Here is a 26,132-nt window from a genome sequence, read left to right as displayed (position 1 = left end):
CTTTGGGAAGAAATCATGCTATATAAATGAGGTACTTAACTACAGTTCTCATCACCTTGTCAGAAAAAAATCCAGGCTTTTTTTCTATACATACCCATTCTCCCTTGGTTTAGTTTGGGGTGGCCTTTTGGAAGGCACAATGCCACAAACACAACATTAACAATGATTTTCTAACAGAAAAACCCAACCAAATAAGCAATTTTAGTTCCCCATAGAATAAAGATTTAGTGTCAACCCATCTTTCATTGTTCTCTTCAACTTTTACAAGCAGGAAAGATTGTAGACTTTCTTATCTTAATAAGAAAGCATGAAATGTATTTCAGAGTAGGGTGCAAAATTAAGAAGGCTGTTTTCCAAATGGTGTAAGAGCTTCATAGTTAATCCCTCATGTTGTTTGTGCTAATTAGCAATGACATGTGGATTGCTGAATCTCCCCAAGAGATTTCACTGTAAGATCAAAGAAAAAATAGGATAGGCTAGAAGCAGAAAATTTCTATAAAAAAATCTATAGATTTTTTTCATAAAACAATGAGGCTTAGAAATGAAATGTGTGGGAAAGGTGCATGAATAGTGTTTTAATGAGAGCCTGCTCTGTTTCTTTCAGAAAGTCTCCTATTAAATAACATGCCACAAATGTGATGTTAAGAGATTGTCTGGGGAGTTGCCTGGCCAGTGTGGCTCACTGGTTGAGTGTTGACCTATGAACTGCGGGGTCACGGTTCTATTCCTGGTCAGGGTACATACCTGGGTTGTGGGCTCAATTCCCAGTAGGGGGGCATTCAGGAGGAAGTTGGTCAATGATTCTCTATAATTATTGATATTTATATCTCTCTCCCTCTCCTTTCCTCTCTCTGAAATCAATTTAAAAAACATATTAAAAAAAAAAACACCTTAAAAAAAAAGGAGAATGTTTGGGGAACAAATACAATCCAGAGCTAAAGCACAAAAATGTACAGGAATTAATGGAACCCAAACTACAGCAACTCTTTAAAACATATTCTTTAAAGTCTTCTTGCAAATACTCTACAGAGACAGCTGCTGGGTTTGTGCCAGTGACCCATTCTGAGGATGCTGACAGGAGCTTCCTGTTATGTAGCCGCTCACTGCAAGGCAGCTAGGCATCTTTCCCCTTTTTATCCTGTGGCCATATGTAGGCTGCTGAGTATCCAGGTTTCATTACCTAAGGGCAGCTCCAGGCTCCTTTGGAATAGGGGAGAAATGTGGGCTGGGACCAAGAGAATGAGCCCAGAGCGCCTGCTACTCCGATGGTATTTACCTGAGGACCAACCTGTCTCCAGCCAAGTCAATGTAAAAGCCTGACAAGCATGGTGGTAGATTTCCCCATGTCTCAGATATACCCATACACACTGGAGAAATCTAAATTAGAGGTTCACTAACAATCATCACATTGAAAGGGAAGGAGGACCTAAGTAACTTTGGAAAACAATATTTTGGCTAATAAGGCTAAAAACAAAAATAACAGTATAAATATTATACTCAGTAAATTTATTTCCATAGTTACATGGGTTAGTTATTCTGAAACTACTTTATAATATACTAAGATTAAATAAGTAAGTAAGTATATTTAGATAATAAGCTTTAGGTTACTCACTGTCAGAGAAAGAAGTTCCAGACAAGCAAGGAGGAAAGGCTATGCTAAAACCTGTGTGCTGGGTTAGGGTTAAAGTTATTTTATTATATACTAGAGGCCTGGGGCACAAAATTTGTGCACTTGGGGGCAGTCCCTCAGCCCGGCCTGTGCCCTCTTGTAGTATGGGAGTCCTTGGGGGATGTCCGATTGACGGGTTAGGCCTGCTCCAGATCTAAGCCGGCAGTCGGACAAACTTAGCGCTGCCGCAGAGGTGGAAGAGGCTCCCGTCACTGCCGTTGCACTTACCAGCCATGAGCCCAGCTCAGGGCTTTTGGCTGAGCTGTGCTCCCCCCTGTGGGAGTGCACTGACCACCAGGGGGCAGCTCCTGCATTGAGTGTCTGCTCCCTGGTGACCAGTGCGTGTCATAATGACCAGTCGTTCTGCGGTTCGGTCAATATGCATATTAGCCTTTTATTATATAGGATACACAGATAGACACAGAAATAAGTTACAAATAAAGAAAGGGGAAGGATAGTATGACCCTGTGTGTTACACTGGACTTGGAGGCACCAGTGTGAACTCATGGATTTTAATATGCATACTGACAGACAGCCACAGAAATAAATATAATGTGTGTGCACGTGTGGGTTAGTATACATACACATATTTCCCAACTATGTCTGCCGAGAGGGGAGGGCCTAGAAACAATGACACTCCAGGAGCAGTGAACATACCTCGTTCCATGATCTTGGTTTCTAAATATTATTCTCCTATAAAAGGAACCAGGTTCCATGTAGAAGTGGTTGATTCCAGGGTTAAGGCAGGAAAAAACAAGATTGCCTAAAACATCTTGTGGTGATAGAAAGAAAGGAAGTACCCAAAAAAGATGGAAGCATTTTGAAAGGGCAAAGAGTCAACTTGAAACATTTCCTAATGGCCAAAGTTAGAACAATTTGAGTAAGAAAGTAAACAACAAAAATATTAGGTTATAACCCACAGAATAAAATAAATACCCATGAGCCTATACTGATACAAATTATTGAATAAATGAATACATAAATAAATGGAAAAGAAGAGATAGTTTTTCCTTCTAGAAGAATTTCAATTAATAAATGGAGAAGAAATGAGGGAAATACAAAATTATCATTAGAGAAATATCACATTATATAATTGTTACAGGCAAGATCCACCAATGGATGCTAAAATAGGCGAAAGTTTAAGAATAAGCAGGAGAGTTGCATAATTTCACAATATTTCCTCTAAGACATTTATGAGTCACAAAGAGAAAGTAGTAACTTTACAGTGGGGACACCCATCAGACACAATCTTAAGTGATCAAGGTTAACATCAACAATAATAAGACATATTAACGTTATGTACCCCCAATATGATGTGCTGAGATGGGCAGAGCCTCACTTCTTGTAGTATTCTTACCAAAAATGCATAATCTCAATCTAAGCAGAAGAAATCATCAGAAAACCCAAATTGGGAGACATTCTACAATATGCCTGACTAGTATTCTTCAAAAATGTCAAGATCATAAAAGATAAGGAAAGACAGGAACTGGGAAGAGACTACGGAGACTTAACAACTAAATGCAACATGAAATAATGGACTGAGTCCTAAAACAGAAAAAGGATATAACAGAAAAACTGGTGACATTCTAATCCTATATAATAAAAGCCTAATATGCTAAGTGTCTGACCGTTTGTTCGACCGTTTGACCAGTCACTATGACACACACTGACCACGAGGGGGCAGACGCTCTGACCAGTAGGTTAGCTTGCTGCTGGGGTCTGGCTGATCAGGACTGTGCGAGATGGGCCAGACATGCCCTGGAGCCCTCCCCAGCCCCGATCGTGCACTGGTGGGGTCCTTTGGCCTGGCCTGCACCCTTTGCCAATCCGGGACCCCTTGGGAGATGTTGAAGAGCCAGTTTCGGCCCAAACCATGCAGGCCAGGCCGAGAGACCCCACTGATGCACGAATCCGTGCACCAGGTCTCTAGAAGAAGCTATATTTCAGTTAATGGTATTTAACTAAATACCAATATTAATTTCCCAGTTTTGATAATTATACTATGCTTATGTAAGATATTGATATTGGGGAAAGCTGGGTGAAGGGTATTCAGGAACTCTGTGTACCGTTTTTTGCAACTATTCTGTATGTCTAAGATTATTTAAAAATAAAAACTATAATAATAAAGTATAGGTTCAAATCAAGCAGAATCTGTGACAAAGTGGAGATAATTCATTCACAACCTCATGTTTACATACACTGGCTGGTCCTTCTAAAATTGAGCAATCTGTTTTAGTAGGGCACTAAATTTGTAAAATCCTATGTGTCTAAAATTCATACCTAGCACTTCCATCTAAAACATACATTATTATTTCTTCTTGTATAGTGGACTTCCCCAATAAAGTATAAAAGTTAATCTTATTGGGAGCACATATTTTACTCATCTCTCACTGGTTGGGTAATATATCATGGCACTTTTTCCTTATGTTTCTCAAGATGGCCCCCTGAGTACTCATTTGCTTCCTACTTTCTTTCAGAAATCTGACCTGTTACTGCAGGAGGTCACACCAACTCTGTCAGTCTCAGGAAGGACACAGCATCTACGAGTCTTTGCCAATCTTTCTCAAAATGTTAATTCCAAATCTTAACATTTCCTCCTACCACACTTCCCTCTTTATTCCTAAAGCCAAAACTCTGACCAAACTCTTGTTGTTTTATATCTGAATTCTTATGACTTCTTGACCATCAGTCTAAAAAGCCACCATCAAATATGTCTAGCTTTAAAAAAAAAATCGGCTCGGTTGGGCTTAGTGTTACTTTGTGCCATCTCTGATGGAGCCTTTGTCATTTATGCTACAGAATGCTGAGTAAAGAAACATTACAATTCCCACCTGCTGATTTTCCTTGTAAGTCTGGATTAATAACTCCTTCAGTTTCTTCTTTCTCTCTTTTGCCATTTTTTCTTCCTCCAGAAGAATATGAACACCTTGGAATATGCCTTTTTCTGGATATTTTGGAGAACTTTCTTCTTGCTTTTTCTTCTCTCTATTATAACAATTTAAAAATACATATATGAACAATAGACTTAACAATGAGTAATTACAACAGACCATAGTGGAATGAATACTGACTTTTCCATCAGGAGACACAGATTTTCAGATCTGGCTTTAAAGCTCACAATAGGTTTTTTTTTTTTTTTGAGCCTTAGTTTATTCCTTTTTAAAATAAAATACAGGTAAAATGAAATAAAATTATTATAATGTATTCTGAGAAGTAGAAAGCTCTATAGACATTTTAGTAAAGTATTTTTATTGAGTTTAATATTGAGTGATATTTTGACCAAAGTTTGAGAGTTAACAACTACTAGGTATTCTCTAACATAGACATAAATTCTCTCTCTTCTTATAAGGGTGGCACAAAAAAGAAATGAGATTTTTACAATAAGGCATTTACAAGAGTTCTAGGGAGAAAGATAATAAAAGAATCAGGTGTTATTGAGTAAGAACAGAATTTATATTAATCTTGAAAGAGCTAAAAAGAGAAAATACAGAACTTAATAAAAATAAAGTAACAAGAGTCTGTTAGTAACTTCGTTGCTCATCTTTCTGGCCATCCTCTTTCTCGCCCAATTATCGATTCTTTCTCATCTAGGTCATCCCTCTTATATTCATGTAAGCTCATAGCCACTGCCTTCTTATTGGAGTATATTAAACTGCATAGGTATAAGGTCTATATATATACTACTAATGTGGTAGTAAACATACCAAGTCAGGAATCAGGATTCATGGACTTTGGCCACAAATCAGCTGTGAAAACTCAGGCAAGTCACCTGGTCTTTCTCCACTTCACTTTACATTTGTGGGAACTCAAATTGAGACAGGGATGTCTGAGTACTCTGCAGACATCCTCTCACTAATTCTCCTGTCTCATACAAGGGAGCACACAGTGTTATATCTTATTACCAGTGATGTTAACCATCACTTGGTTAAGGTGGTTTCTCCAGTACAAAGTTGCTATTTTTCCCTTTGTAATTAATAAATCTCTTAAGGGAAACTCCTTTGAAACTATGCAATGAAGCAGATTTAGGTTAGCTTATAAATAAGTTAAAAAACCCTACCAACAATACAATTTAACTGAACTTTTCCAAACTTACCAATGCCACAACAACATTGTGTGGTTTTAGGCAGATCATAGTGGGCATTTAAAGAAATACAGTTCTGGATCTGATTTTTTAAAAATAAGTATCTATTGTGAAAGTATTATCTGCTCATTGTGAAAGAGTGGAGAGGTACACAAGCCATCTATATTTCCTCCCGGAAAAAACACATTGATAACATGTCAGCGCTGTTTCATTACAGAATCATTGTTTATTAATTTCTCCACTATTTATTAATGCCTGTTATCATAAATTATATTACTTTAATTACCTTTGTGCACAAATCTTTGTCTGGATTTCTGCTCATTTTCCTTAGGGCAGTTTCTCTAGAACTGGAAATTCCCAGGTCCTGATAGCAACATTTTTATAGCTCTTGTTAATTATTGCTAAATTGCTTTCTGGAATGTTTAAATCAGTGTATCCACCTAGAAGTATAGCACAATACCTCTCACTGTAACCAGGGGTCTGATTTTTAACGTTTAAAAGAAATGACAGGTCAGTGAACATTTGCCGAGTGCCCACTGGAGAAGAGCTTCTCACTACCATCAAATGTTACTTGCTTCACAATTTATTTTATGTCTGCCTAGGTATGTCAGGGCTTAAGAGCAATCTGAAAAGCAAGGCTGACCTCAGCAAGAACTCACTGAAACCCTGGTGACTGCTTTCTAAAAGGAATGGCGTCTGGAGGAGGCCTGAGCCTGGTACTTGAAAGCCAAGCGCAAGTCCACTGCCGAGCTGTTTCAAATTGAGTAGAATGAGAGTAATCAGGAACACAGGGGGAAGCTGTGTGGGCTGACGGGGTGGGAGGGATTATCTAATAGTCTGGCTGGCAGCTCAGTTTGAGTATTCAGCCACTCCAGGCGCGTTGTTCCAAGGCTTTTGCAGTTCATACATCAATGCTATTTCTCCCAACAAATACATCAGTTATTTCATTTATGAAGCTCATTTTTTCATGAAGATTCATAACAGTCCTACATCCTGTGAAAACTATTTTGTTTTTCCTCTTACGTTAGATACTAGTGGCCCAGTGCATGGATTCATGCACATTGAAAGGAAATTAATTAGAATATTTTAACATTGCTATTAGCCCTTTCTCTATAAGAGAAGTGTCAACCAAATCGACACACATGTGACTGGTGCCAGCAAGAGCTTTATATGTATTGCGCATGCGCGAATCAACTTAGCCTTTTGTATATATAGAATAAACTTACTTAATTAGACCTGCTTTCTGATTTAGCTAAACTTTTTCCAGCCCAGTGAAGCACCCCAACTTCTCTTTCAGGTAATTGTCAGCAACACAGCAGTAAATATCAACACAAAGCAGATTATTATTGTAGATCACACAGGGAGAACAAAGGGTAAAATATTTAACTGCAGCAGTGTTTGACTATATTCTGTGCAGTGAGAAAACCTGAAATCATTTTCAAGGTCCACCTTCTTTTCAGTCGGGTCAAGTTTCTAAACTTTCTAAATCTCTGTTTTCCGGCTAATTAAAAGAAAATAGGATTCTACGGAGTCTCCTATCTACCTACTCCAGAACTTCTGTGAGGATCAAATGAGATGAGGCACAGGAAAATTCACAGGCATTTGGTTCAAGTGTGAAATGTTTGCACCTGGCTATAAAGCAAGTCATGTTCTTGGGCTGAAGAAACTCCAAGAAGGCTAGTCACTACAGAGAGGAAGCGGGGCTTTGCTATGTGACGTCATTACCCAGCGCCCACAGTGACTGTTTCTGGGCTGGGCTGTGGGCTGCATTTTGTGCCATGGGGTTTCGGCAACATTGGCTGCAATTTGGTGGGCTGCAAAGTAGCGGGGCCTGTGTCCCAGTTGGGGGAAGCTGAGTATTGCTTTGTTGGCACCAGGTCCATGGTGCTGTTTCTTTGTAAATGGCCAGTGCATGTCACGGCAGCTCCTGCGTTGAGCATCTGCCCCCTGGTGGTCAGTGCGTGTCACAGCGACTGGTCGGATGGTCAGAGGGACACTTAGCATATTAGCCTTATATATATATAAAGATTAGAGGCCCGGTGCACAAATTCGTGCACCGGTGGGGTCCCTCAGCTTGGCCTGCATCCTCTAGCAATCTGGGACCGCTTGGGGGATGTCGGAGAGCTGGTTTCAGCCTGATTCTCACAGGCCAGGCTGAGGGACCCCAACAGTGCACAAATTCGTGCACCGGGCCTCTAGTATACATACATAAGATCTTTGGTTAATCTCTTCCTGCCCTCCCTTCTCTCCGCTTCTCTCTGAGATTCATTAGTCTGTTCCATGTTTCCATGCCTGTGGTTTCCACTCCTGCGTTGAGCATCTGCCCTCTGGTGATCAGCGCACATCATAGCTACTGGCCAGTCGGCCAGTAGGCTGGTCGGCCGATCACTTAGGCTGTTATATATATAGATTCTTTTTCTCTATCAGTGGCAGTGGGGCAGGGTGACCTCCAGATGATCATCAGAAGATAAGACTGATGCAATTCACAATAAGGTGAGGCACAATTAACCTTTTGCACTCGGATGTCGAGTGTGACTCGACACGGTTAGCATCGGTAGCAGCTCTTTTTATACTCTTTGAATGTATCAATAATTTGAAATATAAAAAAATCCAAATAAATAAGTTTGTATGAAAAGAAACTCCAGTTTTTTATTCTACTGCCGCACTTTGTAAAATCTGGGGTATTTAAAAAATTAAATCCCGAGTAGAATAAAGGAATCGAGAAAAAAGCAAGCGAGTGCAAAGGGTTAAATCTTAAGAATGTTCAGGTAACCTAAGAGATGCAAACTAACCAATATAATACCTATTAAAAATACAAATCATGTTGAAAATGATGATACTCTTCAATGCTGAGAAAAGTGTGGAAAACTGGCCTACTGCCAGCAATAGTATAAATAAGTCCAACCCATTTGGAAAGCAGTTTGGCAATGTTTCAAGAGTCATAAAAAGGCCTATACCATTTGACTCAGTAATTACGCTCCTAAGAATATAATTCAAATGAATAAAAAGTTCTGTGCTTAAGGATGCTCAGTGCACTATTGCTGAAAAAAATCTGAAATAGCTGTAATGCTTACCAGTATAAGGAGGGGAGATCATTACATAAATTATGGTATAGGAACTCAATGGATTAAGATACAGATCTTAGGACTCCAATTAATGTGATAATTGCAACCAGAATAACAAATTAAGGCCCTGGCTGGGTAGCTCATTTGGTTAGAGTGTCGTCCTGATATGCCAAGGTTGCTGGTTTGATCTTCATTCAGAATACATACAAGAATCAACCAATGAATGCATAAATAGTGGAACACAAAAAAGAATAACAAATTAGGTGTACTTTATAGCTGCAATTAAATATGTAAAAGGACCAAGGTCAGGAAGAAATACATGGAAAAGTGAAAGCGTTAATTTAAGATGGTGGAATAGTGGGTGATTTCTCTGTTGTGTTTTGCAATTTTAATGTTTGTGCATTTTAAAAAACTTTAGAGTACTTCCAAAATGACTGCTTAATGCACCGCTCATCACAGCTGGCTTACATTTTCCATGCTTCTTGCACTGTGAGCCTCCTCTCAATTATCTCCCTCCGCAGCTTTACCATCTCCCTCTGAATCGCCTCCTCCTCTTTCTGGGCCTCCAGAGCCTTCCTCCTCTTCTCTTCTTGCACCAGATACTGAGCCTCTAAGAAGGCAGATTTTTTCAGGGTCTTTTCAATTCTTTGGCGCTCCAGTTCTTTCTCCCGTCTTAAGCGATTTTCTTTTACCTTAAGGAGAGAATACAAGGGGAAAATGCATCCTTTCAAGTAGAAAGGGATTTACAAAACTGTGGAACACATTTTAAGTTCAGAATAGACCCATTCTGCTCCAGAACCCCACTATTTATCAGAAGAATGGAGAGAATTCATTTGTTTACTGCGTAAGGACCAATATGAAATTTTAAGTGAAGTTAGGTAAGATGACTCTCAACAATTAGGAAATAATCTGTACCATGAAAAAGTTGAAAATCTAATGGGTCAGCTGCCAAGTTCTGAACTCTCATTTAGTAATGATTTTCCAAATTAGTGCTATTTATTTAGACCATGCCTGCATACTAATTATAATTTTGAAAAGATTAATATTTTGGGGAGGCTACATTGTAAAGGATAGAACAATGATTTACAGATGGTCCCTGATTTATAATGGTTCTACTTACAATTTTTTTTTACTTTAGAATGGTGCAAAAGCAATACGTGTTCAGTAAACCATACTTCAAATTTTGAATTTTGTTCTTTTTCTAGGCTAGCGATATGTGGCATGACACTTTCTCATGATGCCAACAGCAGCAGTGAGACGATTTTGCCCACCTGTAGGCTAATGCAAGTATCCTGAGCATGTTTAAGGTAGGCTAGGTGGTAAGTTAGGTGTATTAAATGCATTTTTGACTCATGATATTCTCAACTTATGATATATTTATTGAGATGTAACCCCATCATAAGTCAAGGAGCATCTGTAGTGCCTTAAGGAACACCACAATCCTTTATTTACTTCTATGATGATTTAAATACTGTATATTAATGATTCTGGATCATACTTGAAAACCAAAACCATGAACTTCACAGGTATTTCTAAATAAGCACAATAATTTTTAAAACCTATTAATTCTTTAGAGGCTTGACTAGCTATGAATTAACGAGTGGTCCTTTCCCTCCTGCTTCACTTAACTTTACCCATATCTTACCGTCCAGTAATGACTTCTAGATAATGGCTATCTCTTTTTGAAACTTTTCTCCTCTCTATCATAAATCTAAACCAGGATAAACCTCTACCCAGTTTTTCTAACATCCCCAGTGCCGATTAGGCACACTTTATGGTTTAAAGCAATCAGAGATTCAGTGTTATAAAAAGGTGGCACACATGTATAAACATTAATTCAGTTCAGTCTTAGTTCTGGACTTTTGGCAAAGGCTGGGTCATTCTGATTTCCTGAAGCTCCTCTACAAAGTGTGAGACGCATCTTTTTCCTGTAACCTACTATTCCCTATAAAGAAAAGAAAGTTTCCATATGCCTTTCTAATTCAAAACAGCTGAACTAGATTTAATTCAGATCTGTCCTTCCTTTCAAATTATAATCACAAAACGAGTGAATTTTTCAGTTGTCTAGGAAAGAATTACCATTATAACATTCAACAGAATATTCATGATATTAATATATTGATGTCTCAATTCAAAAACCAAATTCAAGCAAAACCCAATCTACATATTTGTAATAGGAAGTACCACATCCAAATTAATAGAGTTTAGCCCAACACTCTGTTGGTCAAATTCAATTATTCCTTTTTTGGGATTTTTTAAAATAGTTTCCTATCCTCAGTTTATGAGCATTATTTTTCTTCTGAAGTTCTTATATTTTATTTTTATTCTTTCTAACCAAACGACAGATGGCACCCTTTTTCATAATAAGGCTTCAGTCTTTATTTAAGCTTATTAAATGTATTATACAAAGATTGCTTCCTGTTATCCATTTTAATTTTGTTTTTCCCTCCCACCTGCTTATGTCTTATCTCCATGGTAAGACGAGGATCCTTCTGCTGCTTCTTGTCGTGGTTTCCACTCATTTCGATATCTTCCAACATCTCAGAATCCACCACATCTTTATGGAGCAGATGGTCTATAAATTTTTGAACAGTGCTACTTTCCTCTTCTTCCTCCAAGTAGCCACATAAATCTGCAAGAAACAGAACAATGACAAAAAAATTAAAAAATTTTAAAATTTAATATAATTTCCATATTTATATAAATAATCCTGGTACAATAAAAATACAATATTGTGAGTGTTTAATAAATAGTAACTGATAATGCCAATTGCGTAAGTATAGAACTCAGTAATAAACTACGACTAAGAGGAAAAAATACCCTCTACTCATAAATTGCCCTCACCCAAGTCACTAAAGACTCCCTCACTGTCAGATTTAAAATATATTACTTTAATCTAAACATCCTTGAGGACTCTACTGCTTTTTAAAAAATGGCTTAACTGTGGTTATAATTAACAAATAAATTGTAAATATATATACACACACACACATATATATACATATATATGTATATGTATAATATGTATATATTTATTTATTTATTTTAAAGCTGGACTTCCATTTCAAGGGAAACTTTTTAATTTTTTATTTTTAAAATATATTTTTATTTATTTCAGAGAGAAAGTGAGAGGGGGTGAGAGATGGAAACATCAATGATGAGAATCATTGACTGGCTGCCTCCTGAATCCCCCCTACTGGGGATCGAGCCAGCGACCTGGGCATGTGCCCTTGACTGGAATCCAACCCAGAACCCTTCAGTCCGAAGGCCAATGCTCTATCCACTGAGCAAAACAGGCTAGGGCTAAACCGTAAATATTTAAAGTTTACAATAATGCTTGACATACATCTACCAGTAAATCATCAGTACAGTCAAGATAATGAGCATTTCTGTCAGCCTCCAGAAAGTTCTCATGCTTATCTGTAATCTCTCTCTCCCACTCTTCCCCATGTTCTCTGCCCTATCCCAAGCAACCACAGACCTACTTTTGTCATTATAGACTAAAGGCCCGATGCACGATATTCATGCAAGAGTAGGCCTTCCTTCCCTCGGCTGCCGGCACTGGCTTCCCTCTAGCACCCGGGACCCGGGCTTCCCTCCAGCTGCTGGCAGGCATCCAGGACCTGGGCTTCCTTCACAGCTCTGGCTTTGTCTGGAAGGTTGTCCGGAAGGATGTCCGGTCTAATTAGTATATTACCCTTTTATTATTATAGATTAGGTTATATTTTCTAGAATTTTGTAACAATTAAATCATAAGCTATGTACTCTTTTTTTTTTCTTTTTGGTCAGGCTTCTTTTACTCAGCATAATTATTTTGAGACTCATCCATGTTGTATCAATAGTTTATCTTTTTTTACTGCTGAGTAGTATTCCACTGTATGGGCATATCGCAATTTATTCACTCATTCATCTGTGGATAAACATTTGGGTTATTTCCAGATTTGGGCTATTATAAACAAAGTTGTTATGAACATCCTATATAATAAAAGGGTAATATGCAAATCAACCGAACTGCAGAACAACCAGTCGCTATGATGCGCACTGACCACCAGGGGACAGACACTCAATGCAGGAGCTGCCCCCTGGTGATCAGTGTGCTCCCACAGGGGGAGCACCACTCAGCCAGAAGCCCTGAGTCAGGCTCATGGCTGGCAAGTGCAGCGGCCATAGCAGCAGCCTTTCCCACCTCCACGGCAGCGCTAAGCCGTCAGTCCGACATCCCCCGAGGGCTCCCAATTGCGAGAGGGCACAGACCGGGCTGAGGGACTCCTCCTCCAGTGCAAAAGTTTCGTGCACTGGGCCTCTAGTTTGTATATAAGTCTTTGTATGAACATATGCTTTCTCTTCTCCTGAGAAGAGAAACTTTTTAAGAAACTGCCAAACTGTTTCTTTCCAAAGTGGCTACATGATTTTACTTTCTCATGAGCAGTATGGAAGTATCTAGTTCCTCCACATCCTGACCAATATTTAATTTAAATCATTTTTAAAAGGTGTGTAAGTGGTTACTCATGGTAGTTTTAACTTTCATTTTCCTAATGACTCACAATATTGAACATCTTCCCTGTTGATGTTCTGTTTAGTACACCTTGTAGTTCCATACATTATTAAAAATGGGGTCTTAAAGCCTCTAGTTGTCATTACTGAATAATCTATTTCTCTCTTCAGTTCTATCAGTTTTTGCTTCACATTTTGGGGCACTTTTGTTAAGTATATATATGTTAATACGTATGTTTTCTGGATGGATTGACCCTTTGATCATTATAAAATGCCCTTCTTTGTCTCTATAGCATTTCTTTTATCTTACTTTATTTTTTTCTGATATTAGTAAGCTGCTCTTGTTTTCTTTTGGTTACTGTTTGCATAGTATTTCTTTTTCCATCCTTTACTTTCGACTTATTTATATATTTGAAACTAAATTGTGTCTCTTATAGACAGGATATAGTTATGTCATATTTTTAATTCATTCTGCCAATCTGTCTTTTTTTTTTTTTAAATCTTCACCTGAGGATAAATGTCTACTGGTTTTAGACAGAGAGAGACAGAGAAACACTGATGTGAGAAATATCAATCGAAGAGGGAACACAATATTATCTTCTGTGGCACTAATGGGTAAAGGTTACTGAGGACATAATTCTAATTCTCCTAAGAGAGAATGCTGTGACAATCAGAGCCTCACAACAGCTGAATAGGCTCCTCCCAAGTGCAGCCTCTCCATCCTGGGAGGTGTTTGGCAGAGATTATAGCACCCCACAGTAGGTATACTGGAGAAGGATCTCTATCTGTGGGGTGAAGAGAATAGTTCAGACTTGAAGGATTCCTCTAACTGTAAGAGCTCATGACTTTGTGATTCCTGAGCTGGGGATTTGTAGAGTCCTAACAAGGGGAATGCTGCCAGGTGAATTCACCAAGGCACGAGTAATGCATAAGGAGCTGCCACCACTGTCACTATGCCTACCATTATGCTCAGGGGAAAAATCTCAGGCTCTTTGGCTACATTTGAAGAATCATCACAAGTTAGCTATTTAACTAGCTATGTGTATAAGTAATTATTTTCCTTATAAAGATATAAGAAGCATTTTATAAATATAAAATGATATATGGGTGTTTAAATGTAGTCTCTAAAGTAAATAGACATCCAATAATATATAGGAAGAGGCACTCTTAAACAGCATTATTTACTGTTATAATTATCCTATGTAATAAAAGTGTAATATGCAAATCGACCGAATGGCCGAACAGCAGAACAACCATCCAGATGACCATCTGGGCTATGACACCCACTGGCACCAGGCCAGCCAAGGTGGGTGTGATGTGATTGGTCAGGGGCCTGGCCATCGCCCCATGATCACCCCGCAGAGGGAGGCCCAGGCCACCGGCCGGCGGGGCTATCAATCGGGAGGCTCCATGATTGCCCCAAAGAGGGAGGCCCAGGCCACCAACCAGCGGGCTGCAGCGGGTGGGCAGGGCCTGCCTCTGTGAGGGAAGCCTGGATCCTGGGTGCCAGCAGCCAGAGGGAAGCCCAGGTCCCGGGTACCGGTGGCCGGAGGGAAGTCCAGGTCCCAGGTGCTGAAGGGAAGCTGGTGCCGGCGGCAGGGGAAAGGAAGGCCTACTCTTGCACGAATTTCATGCATCGGGCCTCTAGTAAGAATTATAAATAATTGAATATTTTAATTTAAAAAAACATCATGAATTTACTGAGGATATAGATAAGTAATTTAAATTGAATCAAGAAAAATTAAAGCCAATTATAAAACTAACACACAGAAAAGTCAAATAACATTTATTATTCAAAACAATTAAAAAGACTTCTTAGACACATTAATTGGATGTTAAAGCTTTGACTGATTAGATCAGTTCTTACCATCAAACCTGTCATATTTCAAATGACCACTGGCTTCTAACACAGGAGGGATACTGGATACAGTGTCTTCAGCTTCCCCATCACTTGCTAGTTCTTGCTTGAGTTTGGTGTCTAACCAGTCATTGACCAGCTCCTGAGCTATCAATAAAACAAAAACATCTTTTAATATTTCAGCTACTTCAGAGACCTTTCTTCATTCACTGTTTTCATTCATTCAGTACATATTAATTGAGCACTGACCATGTGTCACATACTGTTCTGGAACAAAACAGAAAAAATAAAACCTACCAGACCATGAAGCTTACATTCTAACTGGGGAAGAGAGACTATAAACAAGTAAGTCAGAAAAACAGAGCCGGGGAAAGAGAAAAGGTGTATAAGAAATGGAAGACAGATGTTATTTTTAAATTGGGTGGTCAAAGGAGGCCTCACTGAGAAGATACTTGAACAAAGAAGGAAAGCAAGTGAGGAAGTGAGCCACATGGCTACGTAAGGAAAGATTATTCCACATAGAGGAAAAGCAAGTGCAAAGGCCCTAGGACAGGAGAGTGCCTAGTGTGTTGGAGAAATAGTAAGTAGGCAGTGGCTGGAGAGGAGCGAGTGAAGGAGGTTGGAGGAAACAGTAGGAGATGAGGTGGTAGAGGTAATGTGGGGATCAAGTTTAGAGCAGTGGTTCTAGATTAGGGTGAAATCGTGCTCCAGTGGACATCTCGCAACGTCTGAAGTCATTTTTGGTTGTCACTACTGGGGGAGGTGACATTGGCATTTAGCGGGTAGGGACTACGGATGCCGCTCAACATCCTGCAATGTACACAGCAGCACCCACAACAAAAATTATCATAGTGCTGAGGCTGAAAACCCCTTCTTTAGAGTCTTGACACCATTCTAGGTACTTTGGCTTTTACTCTGAATGCAGTGGGAAGCCACAGGAGGGTTGTGAGCAGAGATCACTCGATGACGATGTTAGAATAGCCTATAAGGAGACACACACGGAAGCAGGGCACACCATCTGGGAGACAAATGCAATAATCTAGGAGAGGGGTGACGGTGGCCTAGGAGTGGAGGTATTAAAAATGGTCATTATAAAAAATAATGTTTTGAGGTGAAGTTGACTTGACTTGCTGATGGACTGGATATGAGATGTAAGAGAAAGAAATCTACAGTTTTTGGCCTAAGCCAGTGGTCGGCAACTGCGGCTCGCGAGCCACATGCGGCTCTTTGGCCCCTTGAGTTTTTAGCAAAGGCCAACTTAGGAGTACCCTAATTAAGTTAATAACAATGTACCTACCTATGTAGTTTAAGTTTAAAAAATTTGGCTCTCAAAAGAAATTTCAATCGTTGTACTGTTGATATTTGGCTCTGTTGACTAATGAGTTTGCCGACCACTGGCCTAAGCAATTGCAAGGATGGAGATACCACTTACTGAGCCAGGGAAGGCCCAGGGGGCAGCAGCTTTGGGGGGAAGATCAGATCAGTTTTAGACTTGAGTTCAGTTTTGAGATGCTTTTGAGACATCCAAATAGGGATGTCAAATAGGTATTGGCTACACGAATCTGTATTTCAGGGAAGAGGTCCAAGCTGAAGAAATAAATATGGCTGTTGTTAGCATACAGATGGTACTTAAAGCTGTAGAAGTGGATGAGGTTGCCAAAGGAGGAAGGACTCACCCTGAGAAACTCCAGTATTTAGAGGCTGAAGAGAGAAGGCAGAACCAGGAAACTAGGAAGGAGCGGTCACTGACATAGGAGAAAACTATAAAAACTGAGTGGGATATCCTGGAAGTCAAGTCCATTTGGATTTCTTTCTTAGTGGTAGTCAGAAAATCTTCTTAAATATATAGGTGACAAAATGTCTACTTCAGCATTACCTTAATCATTATTAGCATTATCACATAGCTCTGAGGAAATAGAGTGTTTCTATACATTAAATGATGCTAAAAGGTACTTAATATAGATAGGAATGTATGATATATAAAACAGGAAAAAATGAATCAAGGTAGTAGAAACTAAGTGTAAAAAGTATACTAGCATCCTGGCTGGTATTGCTAAGTGGTTAGTATGTCAGCCCACGCACTGAAGGGTCGCAGGTTCAATTCCTGGTCAAAGGCACATACTTAGGTTGCAGGTTCCATCCCCGGCCATGGTCAGGTGCGTGTGGGAGGCAACCAATCCATGTGTCTCTCTCACATCAATGTTTCTCTCTCCCTCTCCTTCCCTCCCTTCCACTCTCTCTAAAAATCAATGGAAAAACATCCTCGTGTGAGGATTAACAATAACAAAAAAGTATAATAGCAGCAAATATCGGCTTTCAGAGGAAGGCAGGGAAAGGGAGCAGATATTTATTGAGTAACCTGTGCATGATAATTCAGATATTTATATGTATAATAACTTATGTACAGAATAATTCAGATCTACTAAACACCATTCATTGATAGAGAGGGGTTCACAGTATCCCCTCACTCCCTTATCCATGGGAGAAACGTTCCAAGACACCCAGTGGATGCCTGAAACAGTGGAGAGTACCAAATCCTATGTGTAATGTTTTTCCTATACATACATACCTATAATAAGTTTACTTTATAAATTAGGCATAATACGAGGTTAACAATAACTAATGATGATAGAACAGTTATAACAAGGTACTGTGATAAAAGTTATGTGGTCTCTCTCTCTCTCTCACAAAATATCTTATTGTTCTACACTTACCTTTTCATTTAAAGGAAACACCTACCGCTTCTTTGGCATATCTGAATTGCCAGCATCACTACTCTTGCACTTTGGGGCCATTATTAAGTAAAATAAAGGTTACTTGAATACAAGCACTGTGATACCCGATAATCTATCTGATAACCAAGACACCTAAGTGACAATGGGTGGATAACAAATAAGTAAATTAGCTTCTGGGCAATAAAATAAGCAAAAATTAAAGACAAGAGAAAGAAAAGCTTTCTTTCTGAATTCTGAAATTCATTACAGGTTATGCTTTAATAAGTTGTACTCCAAAGAGTTGTTAATCTCACAGCAAAAAATTGAATTCTCTTACCTTCTGCATAGATTTCATCATGATCCTCTATTTGCTCAGATGTTTCCAAATCTATCATTTGGCCCCAAATCCTTCTGGATAAATCTGAATTTCCAGCTGAAAATGATTTTGAAACTCCAAATTCTGAGGATTTCTCCACTGTCTTTAATGTAACAGAAAAAAAAATTCAATAAGATGACGAATTTGTTCAAAGTTAGAAAATTTCTCTCTAGTCCTCAAGAATTTGTTTTTTGTTTTTTTAACCAGCTACTAAAATAATTTCATTTTTTTCCCATTTCTGAAGGAACTGTGAGGCTTAAACATCCACCTCAAATAATTTCATTCAATAAACATGAAATGTTAATATTTTACCAAGTTTTAACAGGTGTTCACAATGTTTACATTTGAACAAAATGTTATGTAAACTTTAGGTAACTTTTGTTTAGAGCATTAGTTATGGGATGCTGACACTTGAATATTTTAAAAATAAAAATATAATATTTTATTAGTTTCCATGCTATTAAGATTTGCATATGAATGTGAGCCAGAGGCAGAGCAGCTATATTTCCTCAAATTACTACTCTGTAAGGAACCAGCCACCATAGAGGCAAACTATAGATGCAACAAAATTGGGATACACAGCCACTGAACTTTAGTCTTCAGAATATTTTAACTCAACAGTAAGAATCTAGTAAAAAGTTGGCCAAATTCAGGGGTTCGGGGAGGAATTGGCAGAGGTGGACAAACTTTCTTGGCACTCTGGCTTACCTGCACATTATAAAAGAACTAACTTTACAATTAAGCCCCCGTTCTTCCCCCTCCCTACAAACCAGCTTTTCTCCATGCCTGTTGTGTTCCCAGTCTTGTAACTTAGGTAGTGATGACTCCATTCTTTCAGTTCCTAAAAATGCTTCTTGAATCCTCTCTCTCTCTCTCTCTCTCTCTCTCTCTCTCTCTCTCTCTCTCTCTCTCTCTCTCTCTTTCAGATACAATATATCAGGAAATCTATTTTCAAAATGCATCCAGGATCTGGCCCCTTCATGTCACCTCTACTGCTATTATCCTGAAAGGCACCACAATTTCCTGACAAGTTTTCTATAATAGTCTCCCACCAGAGAGATCCCTTCAAAATGAAAGGCCTAACATGTTAGAACTCCACTCAAAACCATTAGTTTGAATAGAGTTCATGTTAGAACTCCATGGGTCCCTATTTCATGCAACTCAGAATAAAAGTCTTGTCCTTATAATGTGCTTTAAGGTCCTGCACCGCCAGGCCCTTTGTGAGTTCTCCAACCCCTCCTCTGCTACTTTCCCCATTGCTCCCTCTCCTTCAGCCACATTGACCTCCTTGTTCATTCCCCCTCAAATATGCAAACATGTTCCCAGCTCAGGACCTTTACACTGAACTTCCCCCTCTGTTGACTGCTCTCCTCCAGATATTCATATGATTGGCACAAGCACTAGAAGATACTAAGGATTAGAAATAATCTCAATATTTCTTTGTTTTAAAATATTATATCCTTACCATGTATTTTCAAAATAAACATATAAGAGACAGGAGAGGTCCATCTTAAATTATATTTCAATGAAATAAACATTGTGTCGATTGAACAACTTATTCTTTAAACTAGTTTATTGAATGGTAGCTCTGTTACCAGCTCTATAGTGAACATGAAGGGAAAAACAAAACTAAAATCTTCTGTTCTGAAAGAGTTCACTGTTTCTTGGTTTGTTTCATGTAACATGTATGCAATAACTCAAAAACAATTCTAAAGCAATACAGGGGTGATTAAACAAAACCGTAAATACTTTCCAAAGTTTATTTCTTAGTAGCTATGTTATAGGTAAGCATATAGATTGTAAAGGAACTTATCTCAATTATTTCCATGATCTTATACATTTTCAATACAGACATACCTTGGAGATATTGTGAATTTGATTCCAGACCACTAGTAATAAAGTGAGTACTGCAATAAAGTCCCACAAATTGTGGGGTTTCCCAGTGCATATAAAAGTTACTAGAGGCCCAGTGCATGAAATTCATGCACAGGTGTGTGTGTGTGTGTGTGTGTGTGTGTGTGTGTGTGTGTGTGTCCCTCAGCCCAGCCTGCACCCTCTCCAATCTGGGATCCCTCTCATAATCCAGGACTGCTGGCTCCCAACTGCTTGCCTGTCTGCCTGCCTGCCTGATTGCCCCTACCCGCTTCTGCCTGCCAGTGTGATCACCCCCTAACCACTCCCCTGCAGGCCTGGGTCCCCCCCCAACTGCCCTCCTGCCCAACTGTCCTCCCCTGCAGGCCCGGTCCCCCCTCAACTGCCCTCCTCTGCAGGCCTGGGTCCCCCCCACCCCAACTGTCCCTCCCTGCAGACCTGGTCGCCCCCAACTGCCCTCCTCTGCCAGCCATCTTGTGGCGGCCATCTTGTGTCCACATGGCGGCATCCATCTTTGACCACATGGGGGTGGCCATCTTGTGTGTTGGAGTAATGGTCAATTTGCATATTACTCTTTTATTAGATAGGATGTTTAGCTCAGCCAGCGTGGCTCAGTGGTTGAGCATCCACCTATGAACCAGAAGGTCACAGTTCGATTGCCCGTCACAGCACTTGCACAGGTTACGGCCTCAATCCCCAGTAGGGGGTGTGCAGGAGGCTGCCGATCAATGATTCTCATCATTGATGTTTCTATTCCTCTCTGCCTTTCCCTTCCTCTCTGAAATCAATAAAAACATAGTTTTTAAAAAATTTATATTTATACTATACTGTAATTTATTAAGTGTGCAATAGTATTATGTCTAAAAAATACATTATTGCTAAAAAATGCTAACCATCACCTGAGCCTTCATCAAGTCATAATGCTTTTGCTGGTAAAGGATCTTGCCTCAATGTTGATGAAATCATACTAATTGTGAAGTGCAATAAAGCAGAGCACAAGAAAGTGAGGCATGCCTGTATGTGCTCCTGATGTGCCATGGCACATCAATTCTATTGTCCATGCTAGACTTCTTTGTAGAATATCACCATCGATAGCAGAAACAGCAGCTACAAGGCACTCCTATATTTCCTCAAGGCTGGGAAGTACAAACATGAGTTTCTTGAATGTGAAAACTTCATGTTCATATATAATAATTTTGGGAGGAATATATTTTCGAAAGTACACACTTCTTTTTTAATAACGCTGTATACAAGCAAATACTTACCACTGTATCTGTGTGTATGAGTGTCAAAATAATTCCAAAGAAGAGTATGTGAAGAGGAGATTAGGCGGTTGAGGTGAGGGGGAGTTGTTTACTGAGAGGGGCATCTTAAGCTGAGCTTTAAGGGAAGGATCCGAATTAGCCTCTCAAAGAGGAAGGGTATCCCAGGATGGGGATCAACATGAGTCAACGCAAAGAAAGTCTTATCTGATGGAGGGAAAGGAAATTAGCCTGGCAGGGAGTCACACAGAGTATCAGTAAAAGGGTTGTTAGAGGTAGACTGATAGAGGGCATTAAATGCCAGTCTTGATTTAGAGTTTCATCTGATGGCATGTAGAACCACTTGAAGGTTCAAGATTGAAGAGCTGACATGATGAAAATGTTTGAAAAGCTCAAAGTAGCAGAATGTACTGCAGTAAGAAGATGAGTTAGTCTATTAAATCAGGATGAGGATGAATTGTAAACTGTAGTAGACAGTTGCATTTTGGGTGAGCTATCCCAAGACTTAATAGTTCTACCACATCTGTCTGATTCTAAGTGACTTCAACAACCCCGAGGAAGACCCACACACATTTCCCAGCCTCAAGGTTTGCTTGATCTCCTGTATTCCAACAGCTTTCCCTTTCATTGCACTTCAGCAACCCATTGACATGGTCATCCTGAACCATGTCATACAGAATTTTCCATTGGTCAAACCAAATGATGATAACCTCCTCTCCAACATCAACCTCCTATATCCATGTCTCTCTTTCACTCCCCTACTCCATTACATTGGTGTTGCATCTAACCAAGTCCTCCAGTCACCATATGCCTCCTCTTTCCCTCAACCCATGAGTCCTTTAAAAGGTCCCTTCCTTTCCTATTCTGTGTGGATATTCAGCTACTATCCTATATAATAAAACCCTAATATGCAAATCTACCAAAAAGCAGAACAATCAGTAGCTATGACACGCACTGACTACCAGGGGGCAGACGCTCAATGCCCCTGTTGGTCAGTGCGCTCCCATAGGGGAGCACTGCTCAGCCAGAAGCCAGGCTCATGGCTGGCGAGCACAGCAGTGGTGGCGGGAGTCTCTCCTGCCTCTGTGGCAGCACTGAGGATCCCTCAGGGGATGTCTGCCTGCTGGCTTAGGCCCAAGGAGAGAGGTGCAGGCTGGGCTGACGGACCCCCTGCCCCCCAGTGCACGAATGTCATGCACTGGGCCTCTAGTGTATATATATAAAAGGCTAATATGCTAAGTGTACAACCGTTCAACCATTCAAACGGTAGCTATGATGCGCACTGACCACCAGGGGGCAGATGCTCAATGTACAGGCATGGAAACATGGAACAGACTGATGAATCGCAGAGGGAAGGGGGGAGGGGAAAGAGCGGGAAGAGATTAACCAAAGATCTTATATGCATACTAGAAGCCTGGTGCACGAATTCATGCACCGATGGGGTACCATGGTCTGGCCTATGCCCTCTTGCAATGTCAGACTGCTGGTTTCAGCCCGATTCCTGCAGGTCAGGCCGAGGGACCCCACCAGTGCACAAATCCGTGCACCGGGCCTCTATTCTTACATAAGCCTCACATCTCTTGTTCCTTTGCCTTTCCACTGAGAACTTTCAGGACTGGATCAATCTGATCTTTCAATTTTTGGTACCGCAAAAAATTAGGAGTACCTGCTTCAGTCAAGTCCCCAGTGCTATAGTTACACTGACCTTCCTTTTCTGTTTTGAAGAAAGCCCTCCCTAAACCTTCACCATGCTCCACATCCTTTCCATATACTCCCCCCTCTTCCACATAAAAAGGTCTTAGCTGTTTTTGAGAGTGTGGTCCACTCAAGTGGATTTGGAAGTCTTAGGTCCAGAGGTTATAACTGTTTAGGATATACCTACAGTTGTGATATACTAGGGAGAAAAATCAGAAAAGAAGATAAACAAGTTAACAGAGAGGTAGGAGAAGCAAGAGAAAACAGTGTTTAAAAAAGATAATGGAAGAGAAGATTTCTAGAATAATAAAGTGATAATTAGAGCAAATGAACATTAAAAAGTTTGAGGACAAAGAAGAGACCATTAGATTTGGTCAGTAAGTCATTTATGACAGTTTCTGTAGAGTGGTAAGAAATAGAAAATAGTAAAATAATTGTGGGCACTAGAGGATAATAAAAATACAATGTCAAGAAGTCCAGGCTACATATCCAAAGAGGTTAGATAAACAAAACAAAAACAAGAAAGAAACTGTATGGCAATCAGAATGGATGGAGGGGTCAAAAGAGGACTTACTGTTGTTGTTTTTTCAAGATAGGAGATTTGAGGACATAATGGAAAAAGAGCTATTGCAGAAGTTTTAGAGGAATAATAAAATCTAACCAAATGAGGACTTACTAATTTTTTTCAAGATGGGAGATTTGAGGACATGATGGAAAAAAAAGCTACTGCAGAAATTTTAAAGGAATGATAAATATCTAACCGAGTCAAGCTGGCTAACAACTACATGAAAGAGGAAAATGGCTCCACCGATATTAGCAACCCCTCACCACGTGCTTCCATTACACCTGTAATTCTCCCAACAGCTTTGTTTATCCCTCACCATCAATTCTGGGAAGGCAGACCCTGCACCTGCCCTGTGTACTATATTATTTCTAGTGCCCCAAATGGAGGGCTAGCACTTAGTAGGCACTTAATAAATACTGGGTGGATGAATAAATGGTGAACAATGATATCTGGCCTAGGTTCCATTTGGCCTGAAGCTCATAATTTCTATCAATTCAGGTAAGTAATAACTCTTCAAAATACTACCAGGTAGAAGAATATTTTCCCAGGAAAAGCCACATGATTTTAAACCATGTGGTGCACAAATGAACTGAGTATGGCAAGTTGCCAAATTGATACTCAGAGGCATTCACCTCAAGTGGTTTAATGGTATTTTCATCTTAAATGGTAGTTGGACTAAAAAATATGTACATTTCAGGTCTCAGAGGTTATCTAATCCAACCCCCACACCCCCTCACTGAATCAAACGTATTTTTCATCAGTTGTTAACATTAAGTGACCATTTAGAATCCCCTTGAAAACTCCTGTGATAGAAAACACTTATAAAAATGCCCACTCCATTTTTGGATTGCTATAGTCATTAGAAGATTCTTACTTGTGATGCACACATAGCTTTTACCTAGTGCATGGGTCCCGGAGGTTAATGTAACTACAGCAGTCTTTTCAGTGATCTGAGGAAGCCTCTCCTAAGGCTTCTCCTCTCCTCTCCTTGCCTAAAGAACTGAGGCAACATATATAGTCACATGGGAGCAAAAACAACATATGTGCAAAATGGAGACCTATTTGTATTTCTTTTCCATCTGATTATGTCTGACTCTCAATTTTCTTTCTATCTTAATTTGTGCAATGTCCTTACCTCAATCCAGTGTCCCACATTGCCAGGGTCAAAAGCAGTCTGTGGAGAATATATACAGGATATTAATACACAGCAATATCATTATCAACTTTGCCATTTTAATCTATCCTTCTGACTAAAGTACATGAAAGTGTCCTTTATTCGTTCCCCAAATTGTTTCATTAGAAACTTCAGCAACAAAAGCACCCAGAAGGATGATAGGAAGAAGAAACACGGAGCCTTCTCTGGGACAGCTTCTGAATGTTTTTATCTCCTGCCGAGGCCCACCAGATTCTGATTTACTTGGTCTGGGGTAGGGCCCAGGAATGAGCATTTTCAAGCTATCCTGGGTTAAGAGCCAAGACAGAGGAATGCTAGGTATTACATTCCTTATAAAAACCCAAACACAGATTGCCAGGTTTATTCAAGTGTCACAGAAGCAAATCTGCTTGGAGAAGGGTCTGCCCTTCTCCTTAGGCCCCCTTTTCCAGGAGTAGCCTGTAGCACGAGGCTTCCTTTTTTTTTTTTTTCTTTAATCCTCACCGGAGGATATTTTTCCGTTGATTTTTATAGAGATTGGAAAAGAGATGGGAAGACAGAGAGAATACTGATGTGAGAGAAACACATCGATTGATTGCCTCTTGCATGGGCCCTGGGCCGGGGAGGAGCCTGCAACCCAGGTACATGCCCTTGACTGGAGTCGAACCCAGGACCCTTTCGTCCACAGGCTGATGCTCTATACACTGAGCCAAACCGGTAAGGGCATGAGGCCTTCTTATCTTACGTACAGTAGGGATATTGTTTGGTCCAGTAAGAACTGGGGGAGGGAGGTGCAGTGAGGGATAATCAATCTTCTACTGTTTTACAGAGCAGAAAATGAAGTAGAAATCACATAACTTTCTACCAAGGTCAGTTACATATTAATCAGACAAGTCATACACCTCCTTTCTTCACTCTCTGTAACATTCAAAAGCTTGGAGAATTCCCCCTAATAGTCACTTAATGAATAGAGGTATTTGCTTTGCTAATAATTCAGGTGGATTTTTAAATAAATAAGGGACTATGTAAATATGGAGGAGGAAAAGATATAATACTTTCACTTACATAACAGTTCACCTTCAAAGTGCCTTACAGAGAAATTATTAATGCAGCTGTGCTGCTGAATAATTTTGTTACTGTAACAAAGCGCTGATTCTATTAAAACACAACTGAATTTTGAGGAGCTCTTATGATTTTACCATTTCATCCTCTAGGCAGTAACAATGAGCACTAGCAGCAAAAATCCTTCCTTTGGAGTCCTAAGAAATTGTCCCAAATTTTTACTTTTCATCATCAAATCTATATCCATAACCTATTTTGGATCCAAT

General features: G+C 39.7%; 1 protein-coding gene across 1 annotated transcript in view; it reads right to left on the bottom strand.

The window, feature by feature from the left end:
• The window catches only part of CCDC191 (coiled-coil domain containing 191), an 80,262-nt gene that overhangs the window by 52,865 nt on the left and 1,265 nt on the right, over nucleotides 1–26,132 (bottom strand). Inside the window, exons 2-7 of the mRNA XM_079766641.1 lie at nucleotides 24,787–24,825; nucleotides 18,219–18,360; nucleotides 15,177–15,314; nucleotides 11,269–11,447; nucleotides 9,284–9,507; nucleotides 4,501–4,654 (exon numbers count right to left, since the gene is read on the bottom strand). Coding sequence (XP_079622767.1) covers nucleotides 4,501–4,654; nucleotides 9,284–9,507; nucleotides 11,269–11,447; nucleotides 15,177–15,314; nucleotides 18,219–18,360; nucleotides 24,787–24,825 — 876 coding nt within the window. The remainder of the gene's footprint in view (nucleotides 1–4,500; nucleotides 4,655–9,283; nucleotides 9,508–11,268; nucleotides 11,448–15,176; nucleotides 15,315–18,218; nucleotides 18,361–24,786; nucleotides 24,826–26,132) is intronic.

The sequence above is a fragment of the Cnephaeus nilssonii genome (genome assembly GCF_951640355.1).
Source record: "Cnephaeus nilssonii genome assembly, chromosome: 3".
Classification (NCBI taxonomy): Eukaryota; Metazoa; Chordata; class Mammalia; order Chiroptera; family Vespertilionidae; genus Cnephaeus; species Cnephaeus nilssonii.
The sequence above is the reverse complement of the archived record's forward strand: the minus strand, read 5'-3'. Positions and strand labels throughout refer to the sequence as shown.